The following is a 13,600-nucleotide window of genomic DNA, read 5'->3' on the forward strand; positions in this document are numbered from 1 at the left end:
GATACTTTATAAACAAAGCCATGCTATGTACAAAATCATTTTGATCTGCTAACAGAAAATGCTGTTGAGTTGTCAATATTGTGTGTTTCCAAGCAGTTACAGAAAAAATAGTTTTCCTAGCATACTGCTTTGTTTCTGATTTTCCTTGCATAAAAATGTAAGAAAGGGAAATATAAATTGAAGAGCCACCTATCCAGTAAGCCTGCTTAAAGAGGTGCAGAATCTGTAAAGCAGGTGTTGGAATCATTTGGCCCTCCAGATGTTGCTGAACTTGGAGGTGCCGTCTTGTGCCTGATGTGTTGTGTGTGATATCAGATGCACAATGTATGTATGTGATGTCACATTGTTGGGAGGAGGCTGAGTGGGGAGCCCAGAGCTGCATGACTTCCTCTCTTGTGCTCAGGAGGAGCTAGCAATTGAACAGTGTTGCTCCTCCAACTTCTCAACATCAAGGGGGCCCTGCCAGCAGATATTGAGGGGAGTGAAGACTCCTCCACCCGTAGGTGTTGGCACACCTGGCTGAACTGCAACTCCCATCAAACCCAGCAAACATGGGCAATGGCCAGCAATAATTATGTAGTTCAGCAACATCTGGAGGGTTAAAGCTTCCCCAAATCTCTTGGTAAGGGGAAATTGGCAGCCTTTGCCACTTTGTGAAAAGGTTATGTGCACAATTATACTGTAGGCATGTGTTCAGTGAACTGCTGAAAAAGTAAATATAAAATTATATAAAAATGGGAATAGATGGTGTTTTTCTGTTTTCTTCACAGTGCACTAGCCTGTTCAGCTGCATCTGTATTTTCAGTTCAGTTTTCAACCAATATATCAGGAGAGCTTATTGGAATCTTTACTCATGAAAAAAATCTTCAAGAAATTCAAGACATGTTCACTTCAAGGGAGCATGAATTGATATAGCAGTGAGAGCATCCCTAAATATGTCTGTACTTTAAAAAAAAAATCTCTTGGTTTTTATAGCTCAACATATTGAATTCTATCTAGTTAAATAGTCTTTAGCACCTTAAAGACTAACAGTTGTATTATGGCTTAAGCTATCATGTCATTCATGTTGTATAGTATGATTATTTGTAAAATCATAGAATCATAGAGTTGGAAGAGACCACAAGGGCCCTCGAGTCCAACCCCCGGCCATCGAGTCCAACCACTATGTATCTCTTTTATCAAATCTTTATTCTAGCCTTCGTCTATGAGCTCAGTATGGCAAGCATGTTCTCCACAAGAACCCTGCAATGTAGTTCAGGCTGGGAGAGTGGACCAAGATCATGGTGTGAGCCATTCTATTACTCTTGAAAAGCTTTTATTGCTTGACTTTATACTCCTGATTTCTTGTATGGAGTGGAATGTCAACTTCACACACAACCACACATTGAAAGGGCAGGACATAAGCTGGAACTAATTGTTAGCAGGAGAAGGTGAGTATGTAAAGGGTGTTAGGCAATTAATGTGTACTACCTTAAAATTATTTTTAAACTCTTTTTTTTATTTACTAAAATAATGCAAGAATATTGAGAAGAGACCTCAAATGTGCATTCCTGATGGTGGTAGCACATATTTTTGATATTCTGGTTCGTTTGCTTTTACAAGAGTAAAAGCTGCCTCTGAGAGAGTCAACAAGCTAGAAATATATTGGGCAAATAAACCATCCTCAGTTCACCATTGGAGGCCGTCTGTTTCTGTTCTTTATTTTGGTGTTATTCCATCTGCCCTTCCATTGAAAAGCTAGCACTGCACTGCAAAATTCTATGAGTTATACCTAAAGATGTCCATACACGATCAAAATGGTCTCTACCTTTCTTTGACCCTTTGACAGCCCTTTGTGTGCCCTCAAAATTTGTTCTGGAGAGTTTTAGCGTTCCTGGAGGCAGATTTCAGGAGGAGGATATGGAATACCTTTTCAGAGTTTTGGAATATCTCATAATACTAAAGCAGGGCTGCTAAATTTAGTAGAGTGAGTATAGTTAGAATTGTAACTAGTTATAGCAAATTGCACTGCATACCATTTAAGTATTGCACTGCATACCATTTAAGTATTGCACTGCATACCATTTAAGTGTTCACTTACAGGCCCCTCAGCTCTTTATACAGTGGGCCTTTTTCCGTTTCCCATTGTGGATAATTGGAAAGTGATATTCTGTAGGAATGGATATGAAAACAGCTGTAGCTTCTAATATATTTTACTGTTATTACAGAGACTTCAGCTGCAAGCCCAAGTACATTTATTATTAGAATTTACTAGGAAACAAATTTTATATAACATAATGGGACTTTTGTTCTGATTATGTTTGTATCTCTTGTAATAGTGAAAGCAAGCCCAGTTCTTGCAGCTAAGGCAAACAATGGCTAAGTGAACAAGAGAGTGTGTGTGTGCTTGGAAATAAAACAGGGCTTTCTTGCTCCAGACAAACCATGGCCCATAGCCAAGATTTGTTCTTGGCTAACAGTGCGTTTGTATGGGAGACGAATCACAAGCTGGTTTGGGATGCAAGGATAACCAGACCATGGCTTTCCTCTCGTTAGCATGGCAACGGACGAAGAAAACGATTTCTAAAGTTTGCCCCCGAGTCTCCAGTAAAAATGCAGGGCAGCGAATCTGCCGCTGGCTAGCTTGTCTACCATAACTTTCTTCCCATAAAGGTCAGTTGTTTTGCCCTCGGTGGTGACAGCAGCTGGCGAAGAGGTGGGGAATCATTCTTTAAGCAGCACGAGCGCTTCCAAGTTTTACTGCTGTTTTGGGGGCTGGGAGGGAACACAAGCCGCTGCCCAGCCACAGATTACGCCAGAATTCTGAATGTCACCCCGGTTTCCTTCAGGGAACTTGCACCCCGGAGTCTCCAGGGTTGGGGATACTTCCACAGGGAAACCTATAAGCGACCAGGGTCTGCGAATCCACAAACGCCGCCCCTCTCTTGATAGTTGAGGGTGACTCGAAAGAGGCTGGGCACCCAGCAGGGACCGCGAGAACGCGATCTGCGCGGTTCCCATCATGCAACGGGGCAGGGGTATAAAAGCCGGAGGCGGGGCGCGAGCCGCTTCTTCAGAGAGTAGCCAGGGGTAGAGCGAGTGGTGTGTGGCTGTGGTGGGGCGCGGAAGGTATGTGTGGGGATGCTAGGAGGTACGTGCGCTGCGTGAGGCGTGTGCGTGGGTTGAGTGTCGCGCGTGTGGAGCCCCTGCGCTACGGCACTTCTTTCCCTCATTTACACGTTGATCTTATTTGATCGGGCCGGGATGTTGCCGCCTCCCCAGGCCTGAGATGAGAAGAACCCTCCCTGCGAAGCCCTCGGGCGCTGTGCAGTGAAGCAGGTGAAGCGAGCGGGCGGCCGTTTTAAGCCGGAGGTGATGAACTGATCAGATAGACGAGGCTGGAGGCTGCGGGGGGGGGGTTCCCCTTCCCCCTCCTCCTGGCCAATGTGTATTGGAGCGATTCTGATCCGGCTCGACCGCAGCAGCTCCGCCTGAGCCGCTCCTTTGTTCCTGCCTCGGGCGTCTTCCTTTGCTGCGACAACGCCTCCCGCCCTCCATCCCCGTCCCTCGCACAAGGCTGCTGGCTTTCCTGAAAAGGCCTTCCCAATAAATGCTAATGGAATTCGCGGTGCGAATACAACTTGGAACAATTAATTCTGGCATGCCCCACCCCCCGACTTCATTCCATCTAATGGACTGATGGTGAGATGGGTTGTAGTCCAAGAAAGCTCTTTGTTAAGTCCTTAAGGTGCAATAAGCCTCTTCCTTGTGCTATAAACGGACACTTGCAGGCTCTCTTCAAAGAGTTCATGACGCTTGCGTGGTTCCTTCTGTGGAGCCGTGCAATGTTTCCCAAGCTGTGCCCATGTCATAGGGCTGCTTCTCAAACTGTTGCCACCATGTGGAGGCTGATAATACAGTAACAATTAAAATGGCCTCTGGGGGTTAAAATTACAGAAAGCAGGCCTCCCCTAAGACTCAAAATTTAAGTTCTCAAAATGACAAAGGGAAACTACAATTCCTTCTACCTGTCAGCATTTTCATGTGTTTTTGGAGTCAAGAGGAGGAAGACATACTTAGGGAGATTGCTTGCTAGGCTAAATTGAGAAATACTTGGCCTGTTCTCAATTGAGTGGTATTTTTTCTTGAATGTTATACATACAGTGGAACCTCTGGTTATGTACCATCCTCCTTACGAACACTTCAGGTAATGAGTTCCGCTAACCTGGAAGTACATGCTCCTGGTTGCGAACTTTGCCCCAGGATATGAGCGGAAGTTGCAGGGCGGCAGCGGGAGGCCCCATTAGCGAAAGCGCACCTCAGGTTAAGAACAGTTTCGGATTAAGAACAGACCTCCGGGATGAATTAAGTTCGTAACCTGAGGTACCACTGTACTATTGGCTTTAATTCTTTTAAGGGTTCAGCCCTTGGACTTGTTTGCATACACAAGACTCAGTAGTAATAAAGACTCAGTAGTAATAAAGATGGGCATTCCTGTCCATATGTGCAGTGCCCTTTTTAAACATAGTGAAACTATCTAGCCGCCTGAATTAGTAGAGAAATGGCTTTTACAACAGTTTAACCTTGGCATTTTTCATTGTGAGAATGCAATGCACTGCCTGCCTAAAGTGATAGTTTCTAAATGCTGTCCTTTTAGGACTTCAGTTAGATTACTGTAACTGATTCAATTCCTAACCAAAATCTCTGGATTTACTAGGCCTGATAACTTGGACTTTGCTGATAGGCAAGAAGCAGTTTGTTCCTCTCAAGTACAGTACTGGGGAACAGTATAGCTGTGCTGTTACTAGAATTCAGTGAAGCTGGATGGTTTAATCAAGGATCCTAAAAGGAAAGCAAACATTGAAGACTTAACTCAGGTACACGTAAACACAGGCTGAAAGGACAGAAGCAGCAATCATGGCCGTGCAAAACCCTTAGTGGTAGAAGATCCCACCATTCTCTTTGCGTGAGTATCCGCTGTTAGTGGCTGCAGTGTGATGAGACTCTGAAAAGACAAAAGTCACAGTCAACTTTTTCTGAGTATTCCATACACTGAGAAATTTTGCAATCAGAGCTCTAAATAGTACCACACATCAATTTAAGAGGAAGCTCTTAATTTCTTGTGTTAAATTGAAAACCATGAATTCAAAAGTTTCCAGATGATGTTAAGCAGCATAACAGGGGAGAAAAATGGAGATCTAAATGCATGCACAGAACCTGCACGTGTTCTGCTTAGCTCTAAATTTCTTATCAATTAGTGGCCAACAATGTTTTTAAAGACTTTTCTCCAGTCTAGTTTAAAGTGTGACCCACACCATTCATTTCAGTGGTTTCTCAAGCAGAATATAAATGTAGAGGAACTTTCATCACCCTGATTTTAAAAGTACATCTACTCTGAATGTATTAGTTTTTAACACAGGGATAGGTTGAAGAATATGATTATTTAATGTAAATAAAAGAAGCTTGATATTCAAAATAATTAAAAAGGACCTGGGAGAGTAGGGTGTCTAGGTAGGAGTTAGATTTGCTGAACACGAGCTGGTCACTATGGATTTATGATCTTACTCCCTTTAAAGGTAAAGGGACCCCTGACCATTAGGTCCAGTCGTGACCGACTCAGGGGTTGTGGCGCTCATCTCGCTTTATTGGCCAAGGGAGTCGGCGTACAGCTTCCGGGTCATGTGGCTAGCATGACTAAGCTGCTTCTGGCGAACCAGAGCAGTGCACAGAAACGCCATTTACCTTACCACCTGGAGCGGTACCTATTTATCTACTTGCACTTTGACATGCTTTCGAACTGCTAGGTTGGCAGGAGCAGGGACTGAGCAACGGGAGCTCACCCCATCGCGGGGATTCAGGGTAATTCTTTAGGAGAGGTAAAATGAATGTCTACAACTTGTGCTTACCAATAGCTCCTTCAATGTTGTGGATTGACTCTCTTACTGGGTTGACCCAGTGTCTCACAGATATACCCTTGGAAGTACGCTGCTGAATCGAAGATGCTGTGCGTTCCTTCACAGGCTCTAAACCCTTCAGTTGTCTCAAAAACAAGAGTGAGAACATGTGTTAACATGCAAGAAAGTAATAAATTCTGGGCAGAGGCCATCACTTCCATATTTTTGCATTGGAGTGTGAATTTTGTTTTGTATCTGTAAGCATTAAAGTGATTTAAGATCTGTAGGTGTGCTCTCACTGAGAAGCACCCTAAGACAATATAGAGTGCTAAGTAAGTAGAGACCCATATTTTGCCAAGGTAACATTCACTGGCTTGGGTTTCCAGTGTGCAGTGCAAAGCTGCTTGCTTCAGCATTGTCTGTACGTGCCTATTACTGCAAGTGCAGATGGATAAGATATGGGATACCCATGCAATACAAGCCAAAGCAGAAGCACTTCCTGCACTGTTTTACTGTGGCAGGAGAATGGTGTGTTTCATCTGCACATAGATGAAGAAACGTTTTCAGTAAAGTACAGAAACAACCTGCCTCATAGCTACAAATGTTGCACCTTTGGCTCATGCAAATTCTATGGAGAGTCATGCTGTTCGCTGAATTCTACAAGAGCAATGAATTACACTTACCCATGGTCATCAAATAGGGTCTCCTTATGGAGAACTACCTTGCTCTTGTCTTTAAGCAGGTCTTCGTGGTGATTGTACAGGGCACTGAGGTTAAAATCCAGACTGTCTTTGGAAACCTAGGCATTTAAGGAGGGATGGGGAAATCATTACAGTGGTACCTCGGGTTACATACACTTCAGGTTACAGACTCCGCTAACACAGAAATAGTACCTCGGGTTAAGAACTTTGCTTCAGGATGAGAACAGAAATCCTGCTGCGGTAGCAGCGGGATGCCCCATTAGCTAAAGTGGTGCTTCAGGTTAAGAACAGTTTCAGGTTAAGTACGGACCTCCGGAACGAATTAAGTACGTAACGAGAGGTACCACTGTATTGATGTTTTTATAAGTCTGCTTTAAGTACACAGTGCAACTACAGGTGTTGATGGGTCAAAGTGTAGCCCATTTAAAAGCAAATCTGACAGTGTATGAAAGCCAACCTATTTCGATTGAGGGCAAAGCAAAAGAGCCTTGCAACACAAGCACAGGATGGTAGCATCAGGTGAATATTTTTACCTCAGGTTCTGTATACCAGATTTCTCTTCTGATGCTTGCTAGCGTAGGTGTCCCATGTAGTCGATTCCAGGGGTCTCGTTGCTGTGCAAGATGGGTAGGAATACAGTACGGAGTTTTCTGGATCAATAAGAAGTATAAGAGACTTAAAAGGAGTGTTTGCAAACTTGTTCAGTCTGAGGAGATGGACCTTGCCAGCCAAGTTAGGTGGGCCAACCCTGTGCAGTGCTATTTCAGAATGACCAATCTGAAACCAAAATTAGGCATTGTACCTCATTGAGTACAGTAGTATAATTGTTCAAATTCTAAAGTCACACTTCCGCTTATGCCCCTTTCTCATAGTTACCCAGTGAGCAACTAAAGTAGTTGGGATGTGCATTTGGAGCTCTTGTTAAGTGCATATAGAAGCTGCTGTAGAAGAGGTTGTATATTGGGTGCTGCTTTTACCCCTTTCTCCCATGGCCTTTTGGACCCAGGCCCTATGCTGTTTTAGACATTCCTGTTTTCCACAAGCTCTTGGTATGGATGCTGTGTCTGTGTTCTGGGGAACTGATGCCACATTTGTTAATCTTCAGCCATCAGCAAATTTTGGGTAACGGTGCATTTTAGCGCTCATTATCAGTATTTTTTCTGGGTGAACAGTAACCCATGCTCATTCATAAAGCTTCGTGCAAGAGTGAACATGGCTGTGAGTAAGCTAAGTACATAAAATCAAATCTATAAAGCTAAAATTGATATGCCTGACACTGCTGCCTGCGCTAGATTAGGGTTTATGGGATGATTTACATGAGGTTAAAAATGAGTTGTTGTCTTCTGACCTGTAGCTAAAATGACCTTCCTCCTATCAACAAACACACACTCCCAGCTTGCTGGTTCTCATATTTTCAGAGTAGAGGACAGCACATTGGCAGAAGAGGCAGCATCATGAGTTCTTTCACCTCACATCATTTTTCTTCTATACTCTGAGACGGGAACACAGGAAGCTATATTATATTAAATTAGATCCTCCATCCATTTAGCTTAGCATTGCCTACATGGACTGGCAGAGGGTCTTCAGTGTTTTAGGCAGAGGTCTGTGTCTCTGGAAATTAAACCTGGGACCCTCTGCATGCAAAGTGGCTGGAGGAGTAGGACAGAGCAAGAGGGTGAAGGAACAACGGGCGGGGGCGCTTTTTCCATTCTCTAGACAACCTGGGAAACTCAACAAGCCTACTGTACCTGGAACTGGGGGTGGAGAATGCAGCTGAAGGGGACACAGCTGTGGCAATGGATGCTAGCCAGCCATCCTTTGTACACCACTTAGATATATTTTAATATACTAAGCGGTAGAAATATTTTTAATATATTAAGTGGTATAGAAAACCCGTCAAACAATCAGAGTAGAATCTCTACCACTGAGCCACTGTTCTTCCTCAAAAGGAGTGAGCAAAGCCTGGCAAGACAGCCTTGGCATGGCAACAGGTTGCAGCAGATGGACCACGTGCTGTGGATTTGCTGCTGTGTGCAGGCCACCAGGAGGCAGCCTCTGGTTTAAAGAGAAGGGCGAGAAGTGTTTTAAGCGAGGAGCACTTATATATTGCTGAGGCTACATTTATTTGTAGAGAGTAGTAGTCTTGTGGTCTAGAGTCTCCAAGTTACTCTTAAAAGTTCGTTTTCATAAAGTGCATTTGTGTAAAATTAGTGGCTTCACCAGTCCCAAAATATATTGTGGCGCTTTGAGATTTTAGAACCATCCTTTGATAAAATTTGGTATTCTCTCTATACCCACAATCCTCCTTGCAATGTACTTACACTTTCTTCCATTATTGGAAAGAGTATAATGTATGGGGTAGGGAGCTTCTCTGTGCTCTCTCACCCAAGTTGTTGAAAGGGACTCGATGGAGTCCTTTATCTTGCTTGGGAAAGGAATGTATTGATAATGTGCATTCTTATCTGAGGGTAGTGCATTGTGACAACATCTTCCAGTATTGCCTTCTGTCTTCCAAAGTGCCACCTGGCACTCAAAAGTCGGTTTAAATAGCTGCTTCCTAATGTTGATGTAGAGACATCACCTTGCCAACAAAGGTCCGTATAGTAAAAGCTATGGTTTTCCCAGTAGTGATGTATGGAAGTGAGAGCTGGACCATAAAGAAGGCTGATCGCCGAAGAATTGATGCTTTTGAATTATGGTGCTGGAGGAGACTCTTGAGAGTCCCATGGACTGCAAAAAGAACAAACCGATCCATTCTTAAGGAAATCAGCCCTGAGTGCTCACTGGAAGGACAGATCCTGAAGCTGAGGCTCCAATACTTTGGCCACCTCATGAGAAGAGAAGACTCCCTGGAAAAGACCCTGATGCTGGGAAAGAGAAGGAGAAGGGGACAGCAGAGGACGAGATGGTTGGATAGTGTCTTCGAAGCTACAAACATGAGTCTAACCAAACTGCGGGAGGCAGTGGAAGACAGAAGTGCCTGGCGTGCTCTGGTCCATGGGGTCACAAAGAGTCGGACACGACTAAACGACTAAACAACAACAAATGTTGATGTATCCTCCATATCTGGCCAGGAACATACAAGTTGCTGCTGATTCACACCTGGAGCCAGCCGGTCAAACGCAACTGAGGTAGATTTGTGGGATAGGTGGGCCAGAGGGATTCTCTTAGATGGGCTACCAGTAATGTGCATCCTAATCTGAGGATGCAGAGAAGTAGTTTTATGACCACATGAAAATAGATTTCCTGGTGAGTGACAGTGGAGAAGAAGGAAAGTGCTGCCTGCATCATTGGGCCACTTCTCCCAGCCCCCTTTTTTTCTTTTGCAGCAAATAAATAAAGAGTGTGGAGGAAGAAAGTAGCTGCAGGCTCCTCTCTGGGAGCCTGCATTTTTGCGCAAAGTCAAAGATTGGCTCAGTGCGGCCAGTAAACCAGGACAAATACTCCTTGGCAGGAGTAGGGAAGCTTCTTTCTTAGTCCAAGGGACACAATGCCTTCTCTGCAACCTTCTGAGGGCCATATGCCAGTGGTGGCTGGAGGCAGAGACAAAAGTAAGCAAAGCAACATATGCACATTTTACCTTTCTACAATAGGATGGTTTGTGCACACAAGCAAGCAAGCAAGAGGCATTATAAGAGTTCCAGGACAAACTGCAATCGGGGAAATGCTCAGGGAGCCAAGTAAGGGGGTGGCCCAGGAGAGGGGAGTGGCTTGAGGAGAGGTCCAATGACTAGTTAAATCTGTAAACCGGGGGTCTTCTCTAGTTGCTTTTCAGATTCTGGTGTATTGAAAACATTTTATTATTGTTAGTCCTAATGGTTTTTGTGATTTGCTCCTCAATGCCTTTTGCATTGTCTGCTTGGATTTGTTTTGCAAAAATTTGTCTTTTTTTTGTTTTGTTCTCATTTGCTAATCACTCTGGCCTTATTTTGGATTTTGTGACGTCTTTCCTGATCTGCAGTATATGTACTAGCTCAGCTTCTATTACTGTAGTTTTGGATAACCCTTTCTCCCCCATTCCCAAGTGTTCTGAAGATATCTAACCCTCTTGCTTTGGCTTTCCCTCTGTTTCCTTTTTATCAATCTTTATTTTTTATAAGACGTTTCCTCTACCCAGTGAAAGTTAAGCAGGACTATAACATTCCTCCCATTCAAAACCCCTTTAATCCAGGTTAATAGTTTGGTTGAACTTCAGCATAAATGAATCCTTCCTTTGCATTTTTTGCATCCTTCCTTTGCATTTCTGTGAAAAACAAGCGAAGAATGGCCTGGGCCAAATGTGTGTATAATTGCCTGGTTTGAAACTATTGTGTATCTCTCCCCCCCCCTTTTTTTTTTTTGGTTTGTAAGCCTGAGTCTTGTGTCTCTTTTAAAAAAAATCAAACACAACAAAAGGCCTTTTCCATTGTGTTCTTGTCTATGGAATGCTGTTGCTAGGGAGAGATGCCTGCCACTATCTTCGTCAGTTTTTATTTGTTTGTTACATAAAATTAGTACACTGCTTGACCGTAAAAAACCTTAAAGCAATTTACAAAAAAACAAAGCAATAAAATCTGTTAGTTGCCAGGTTCAGACTTCTCTGCTAGTGTTTTTTCCTCTGCTTTTAAACAGTTTATACATGCTGTATTTTATTGTCAAACTGTTTTGAGACTTTTTCTGCTAAAAGCTACTGAAAAATGAAACAAACAATTGACCTGAGCTTCTTTAGGTGGCAATATTTGTCTGAAAAGCAGGATAAAAAAATATATATAATCAAATAACATTTCCCACCTGACGGCAGAGCAATGAGGTCAGGTAGAAGCAAGAGTTGCAATAATGCCAAAGAGGTTCAGTGGCATGAGCCCTCCGATGAGGATGACTTTAGGCGCTTTGTTAATATAAATGTAAAGGGGTGCATTTAAAAATGTTTTTAAATGGGTGAGGGCATTCTTAATAGGTGGCCCTCTTACCTGGGTACATCTGTTGTTGCCCGTGCAGGTCTCTTCATTTTCATAGTGTGGGAATGGAAAGGGGTCCCTGGTGGTTGGCATGCTCCAGAGGATGGGTGATCCAGTGGCGGCAGCAAAAGCAGATCGCAGGTTCCCTCTCGCCGCGTGTCAGGTTTGTTTAGGAACCGGCGGCGGTTGCTAAGCGACCGTCTTCCCGGGCTTTTAGAGCCCGCAGCACAGTCTCTAAGGCGCCCTCTAATGGCTGGAAATGGTAGCACAAAAAGCGGCGCAGGGAAGGAAACGTCAGAATTTTCCCGGAGGGATAAACAGCAGCAGGAAAGGAGGACGGTGCAAATGGGAGGGCGCAAGGCTATTGGTCTTCTGAGAGAGCGACGTGTAATTAGCTGACTAGTCAGCACAGAGATCGGGAGAGGCGGGGGCGGGGAGGAGAGAAGATGCTCCAGACTTGGCGCCGCGATCCCCAGAAATAAAAGACGTTGGCGGATTATTATTTTATTTACAAAAATAGGTTTAGTTTTTTTAAGGATTTTATATAGCTGGTGGTTCAAGTGCACTGAATAGTTAATCTCGCTCTTAATTGCATATGTAGTTTTCCTATTTAAAGACTTGCAAGTGGGCTCCCTGTTAATAACGTTTGCGAGGAAAACTGGTTTATAAAAGCCGCGTGGGTATGCTAAAAGCGGGAAGGAACATTTGCCCTCTAAGTTTAAAACAACATCCCGGCCGCCTACCTCCCGGGAAAAGAAAGGAAGAGACATCCGCGAGGGCCTGGTGCAAAGACACGCGCCATTCCAAGCAGCACGCTTGTGCAACAGATGCACGCGGCCGTGCAATAGCATGGAGAGTTAGAAACGACGGGCTTTTGATGAGATCCAAGAGACAGGACCTCCTCGCTGGTGGCAAATAGCAGCTGCATGGGAAATACTCTTCCAATATAGATACGTTTTTCCCCTAATTTGTGTTTATTTGTACTTTGTATTTGTAAAACCCAATAAAAATGATTTCTTACAAAAAAAAACATGAAATACTTTTCCAGTGCAGAGTGGTCAGGCTTCTTCCTTGCTGTTTTCCAGACAAAAACTGATTTTTAAAACACCCCCCCCCCCCGGCTTTCAATGTTCAGTTTCGCTGCTGTTTTAAACTGGATTTTCTGTGGTATAAACCACCAACCAGGGAAAGATCATGAAACATCTGCGCTGCAAATAGATCGGTACCCAGTTCTAAGCTTCCCATACCGAAAGCACCCCATTTACACCAACCACATCAGTGGGCTTAGTCGTTCTGTAAACGTGGTTGGGAGGCCCGTTAGAACAGAAGAAGAGGAAAAATCTGAGCTGTCACAACAAACCTATAATATTCAAGGTCCTTTAGCATAAGCCTAAAGAGCGGAAGTGTTTTGCGAGTGATTCACAGGAGACAGTTCCCAGGGGCCGGCCCCGAGGTTCCTTCGGCCTATCCAATGAGAGATTTGAGGGGGCTGAACAGGGCCGGATTTAGGTTTGACGAGGCCCTAAGCTACTGAAGGTAATGGGGCCCTTTATATGTGCAGCTGTCCTTTGTCAACAACAAATTGTCGCTTTTTTGTGTGTTGAATATATGCTATATGGTAATTTATGGACCTAATAGGTATCTAAAGCCATTTGCACATAACAAAATATGTATTTAATCAAAGCAATTGTTGACCTGAAACACATTTAAGAAGTATATTAATAGTGAAATAATTATTAAGCTCTAACTTAAAATGATTGGGGGCCCATTGCTTGCATCATAGAAGCCTACACAACACGAAACACTTGCTGTATGTAGGTTTTATTTTATGTTTTTTCTCTTTTGGAAATGTACATCCAGTTCCCCCCCTTTAAATATTGGGGGGCCCCCAAGAGAGTGGGGCCCTAAGCTATATCATATTTGGCTTATACGCAAATCCGGCACTGGGAACGGGCCCCCGCGGAGTTGATGAGCGTCGTCGTTCAAATAGTGTGTATGCCACGTGATCGATTATGTGGGGTGGGGCTTAATCGCCCCCCCGCCCAAATTCAAGTTGTTCGCCCCCTGGAGTGGTTTGAGTAGGTGGTGT

At 43.9% G+C, this 13,600-nt stretch overlaps 2 protein-coding genes across 2 annotated transcripts in view; one reads left to right on the forward strand and one right to left on the reverse strand.

Moving 5' to 3' along the window:
- Positions 1–4,789: 4,789 nt before the first annotated feature.
- Positions 4,790–12,877, reverse strand: CFAP276 (cilia and flagella associated protein 276). The gene is made up of 5 exons (XM_083445956.1): positions 11,524–12,877; positions 7,108–7,224; positions 6,557–6,672; positions 5,886–6,019; positions 4,790–4,984 (listed from the first exon to the last, which is right to left on the reverse strand). The coding sequence occupies exons 1-5, from the start codon at positions 11,602–11,604 to the stop codon at positions 4,914–4,916; spliced, it is 519 nt and encodes a 172-aa protein (XP_083302082.1). The 5' UTR covers positions 11,605–12,877; the 3' UTR covers positions 4,790–4,913.
- A 151-nt stretch (positions 12,878–13,028) lies between these two features.
- The window catches only part of ELAPOR1 (endosome-lysosome associated apoptosis and autophagy regulator 1), a 55,022-nt gene continuing 54,450 nt past the window's right edge, over positions 13,029–13,600 (forward strand). The window contains exon 1 of the mRNA XM_083445662.1: positions 13,029–13,047. The gene's annotated coding sequence lies outside the window, so the exon portion shown is untranslated. The remainder of the gene's footprint in view (positions 13,048–13,600) is intronic.

The sequence above is a fragment of the Podarcis tiliguerta genome, assembly GCF_965153285.1.
Source record: "Podarcis tiliguerta genome assembly, chromosome: 6".
NCBI lineage: Eukaryota > Metazoa > Chordata > Lepidosauria > Squamata > Lacertidae > Podarcis > Podarcis tiliguerta.

Bases quoted from the DNA above. Each gene is read 5' to 3' on its own strand.
- CFAP276 (XM_083445956.1), bottom strand. From the start codon at position 11,604: ATGCCAACCACCAGGGACCCCTTTCCATTCCCACACTATGAAAATGAA. The intron at 7,225-11,523 runs GTAAGAGGGCCA...TTATTGATCCAG, and splicing joins GCAACAACAGATGTACCCAG to AAAACTCCGTACTGTATTCC. The intron at 6,673-7,107 runs GTAAAAATATTC...TTAAATGCCTAG, and splicing joins TCTGGTATACAGAACCTGAG to GTTTCCAAAGACAGTCTGGA.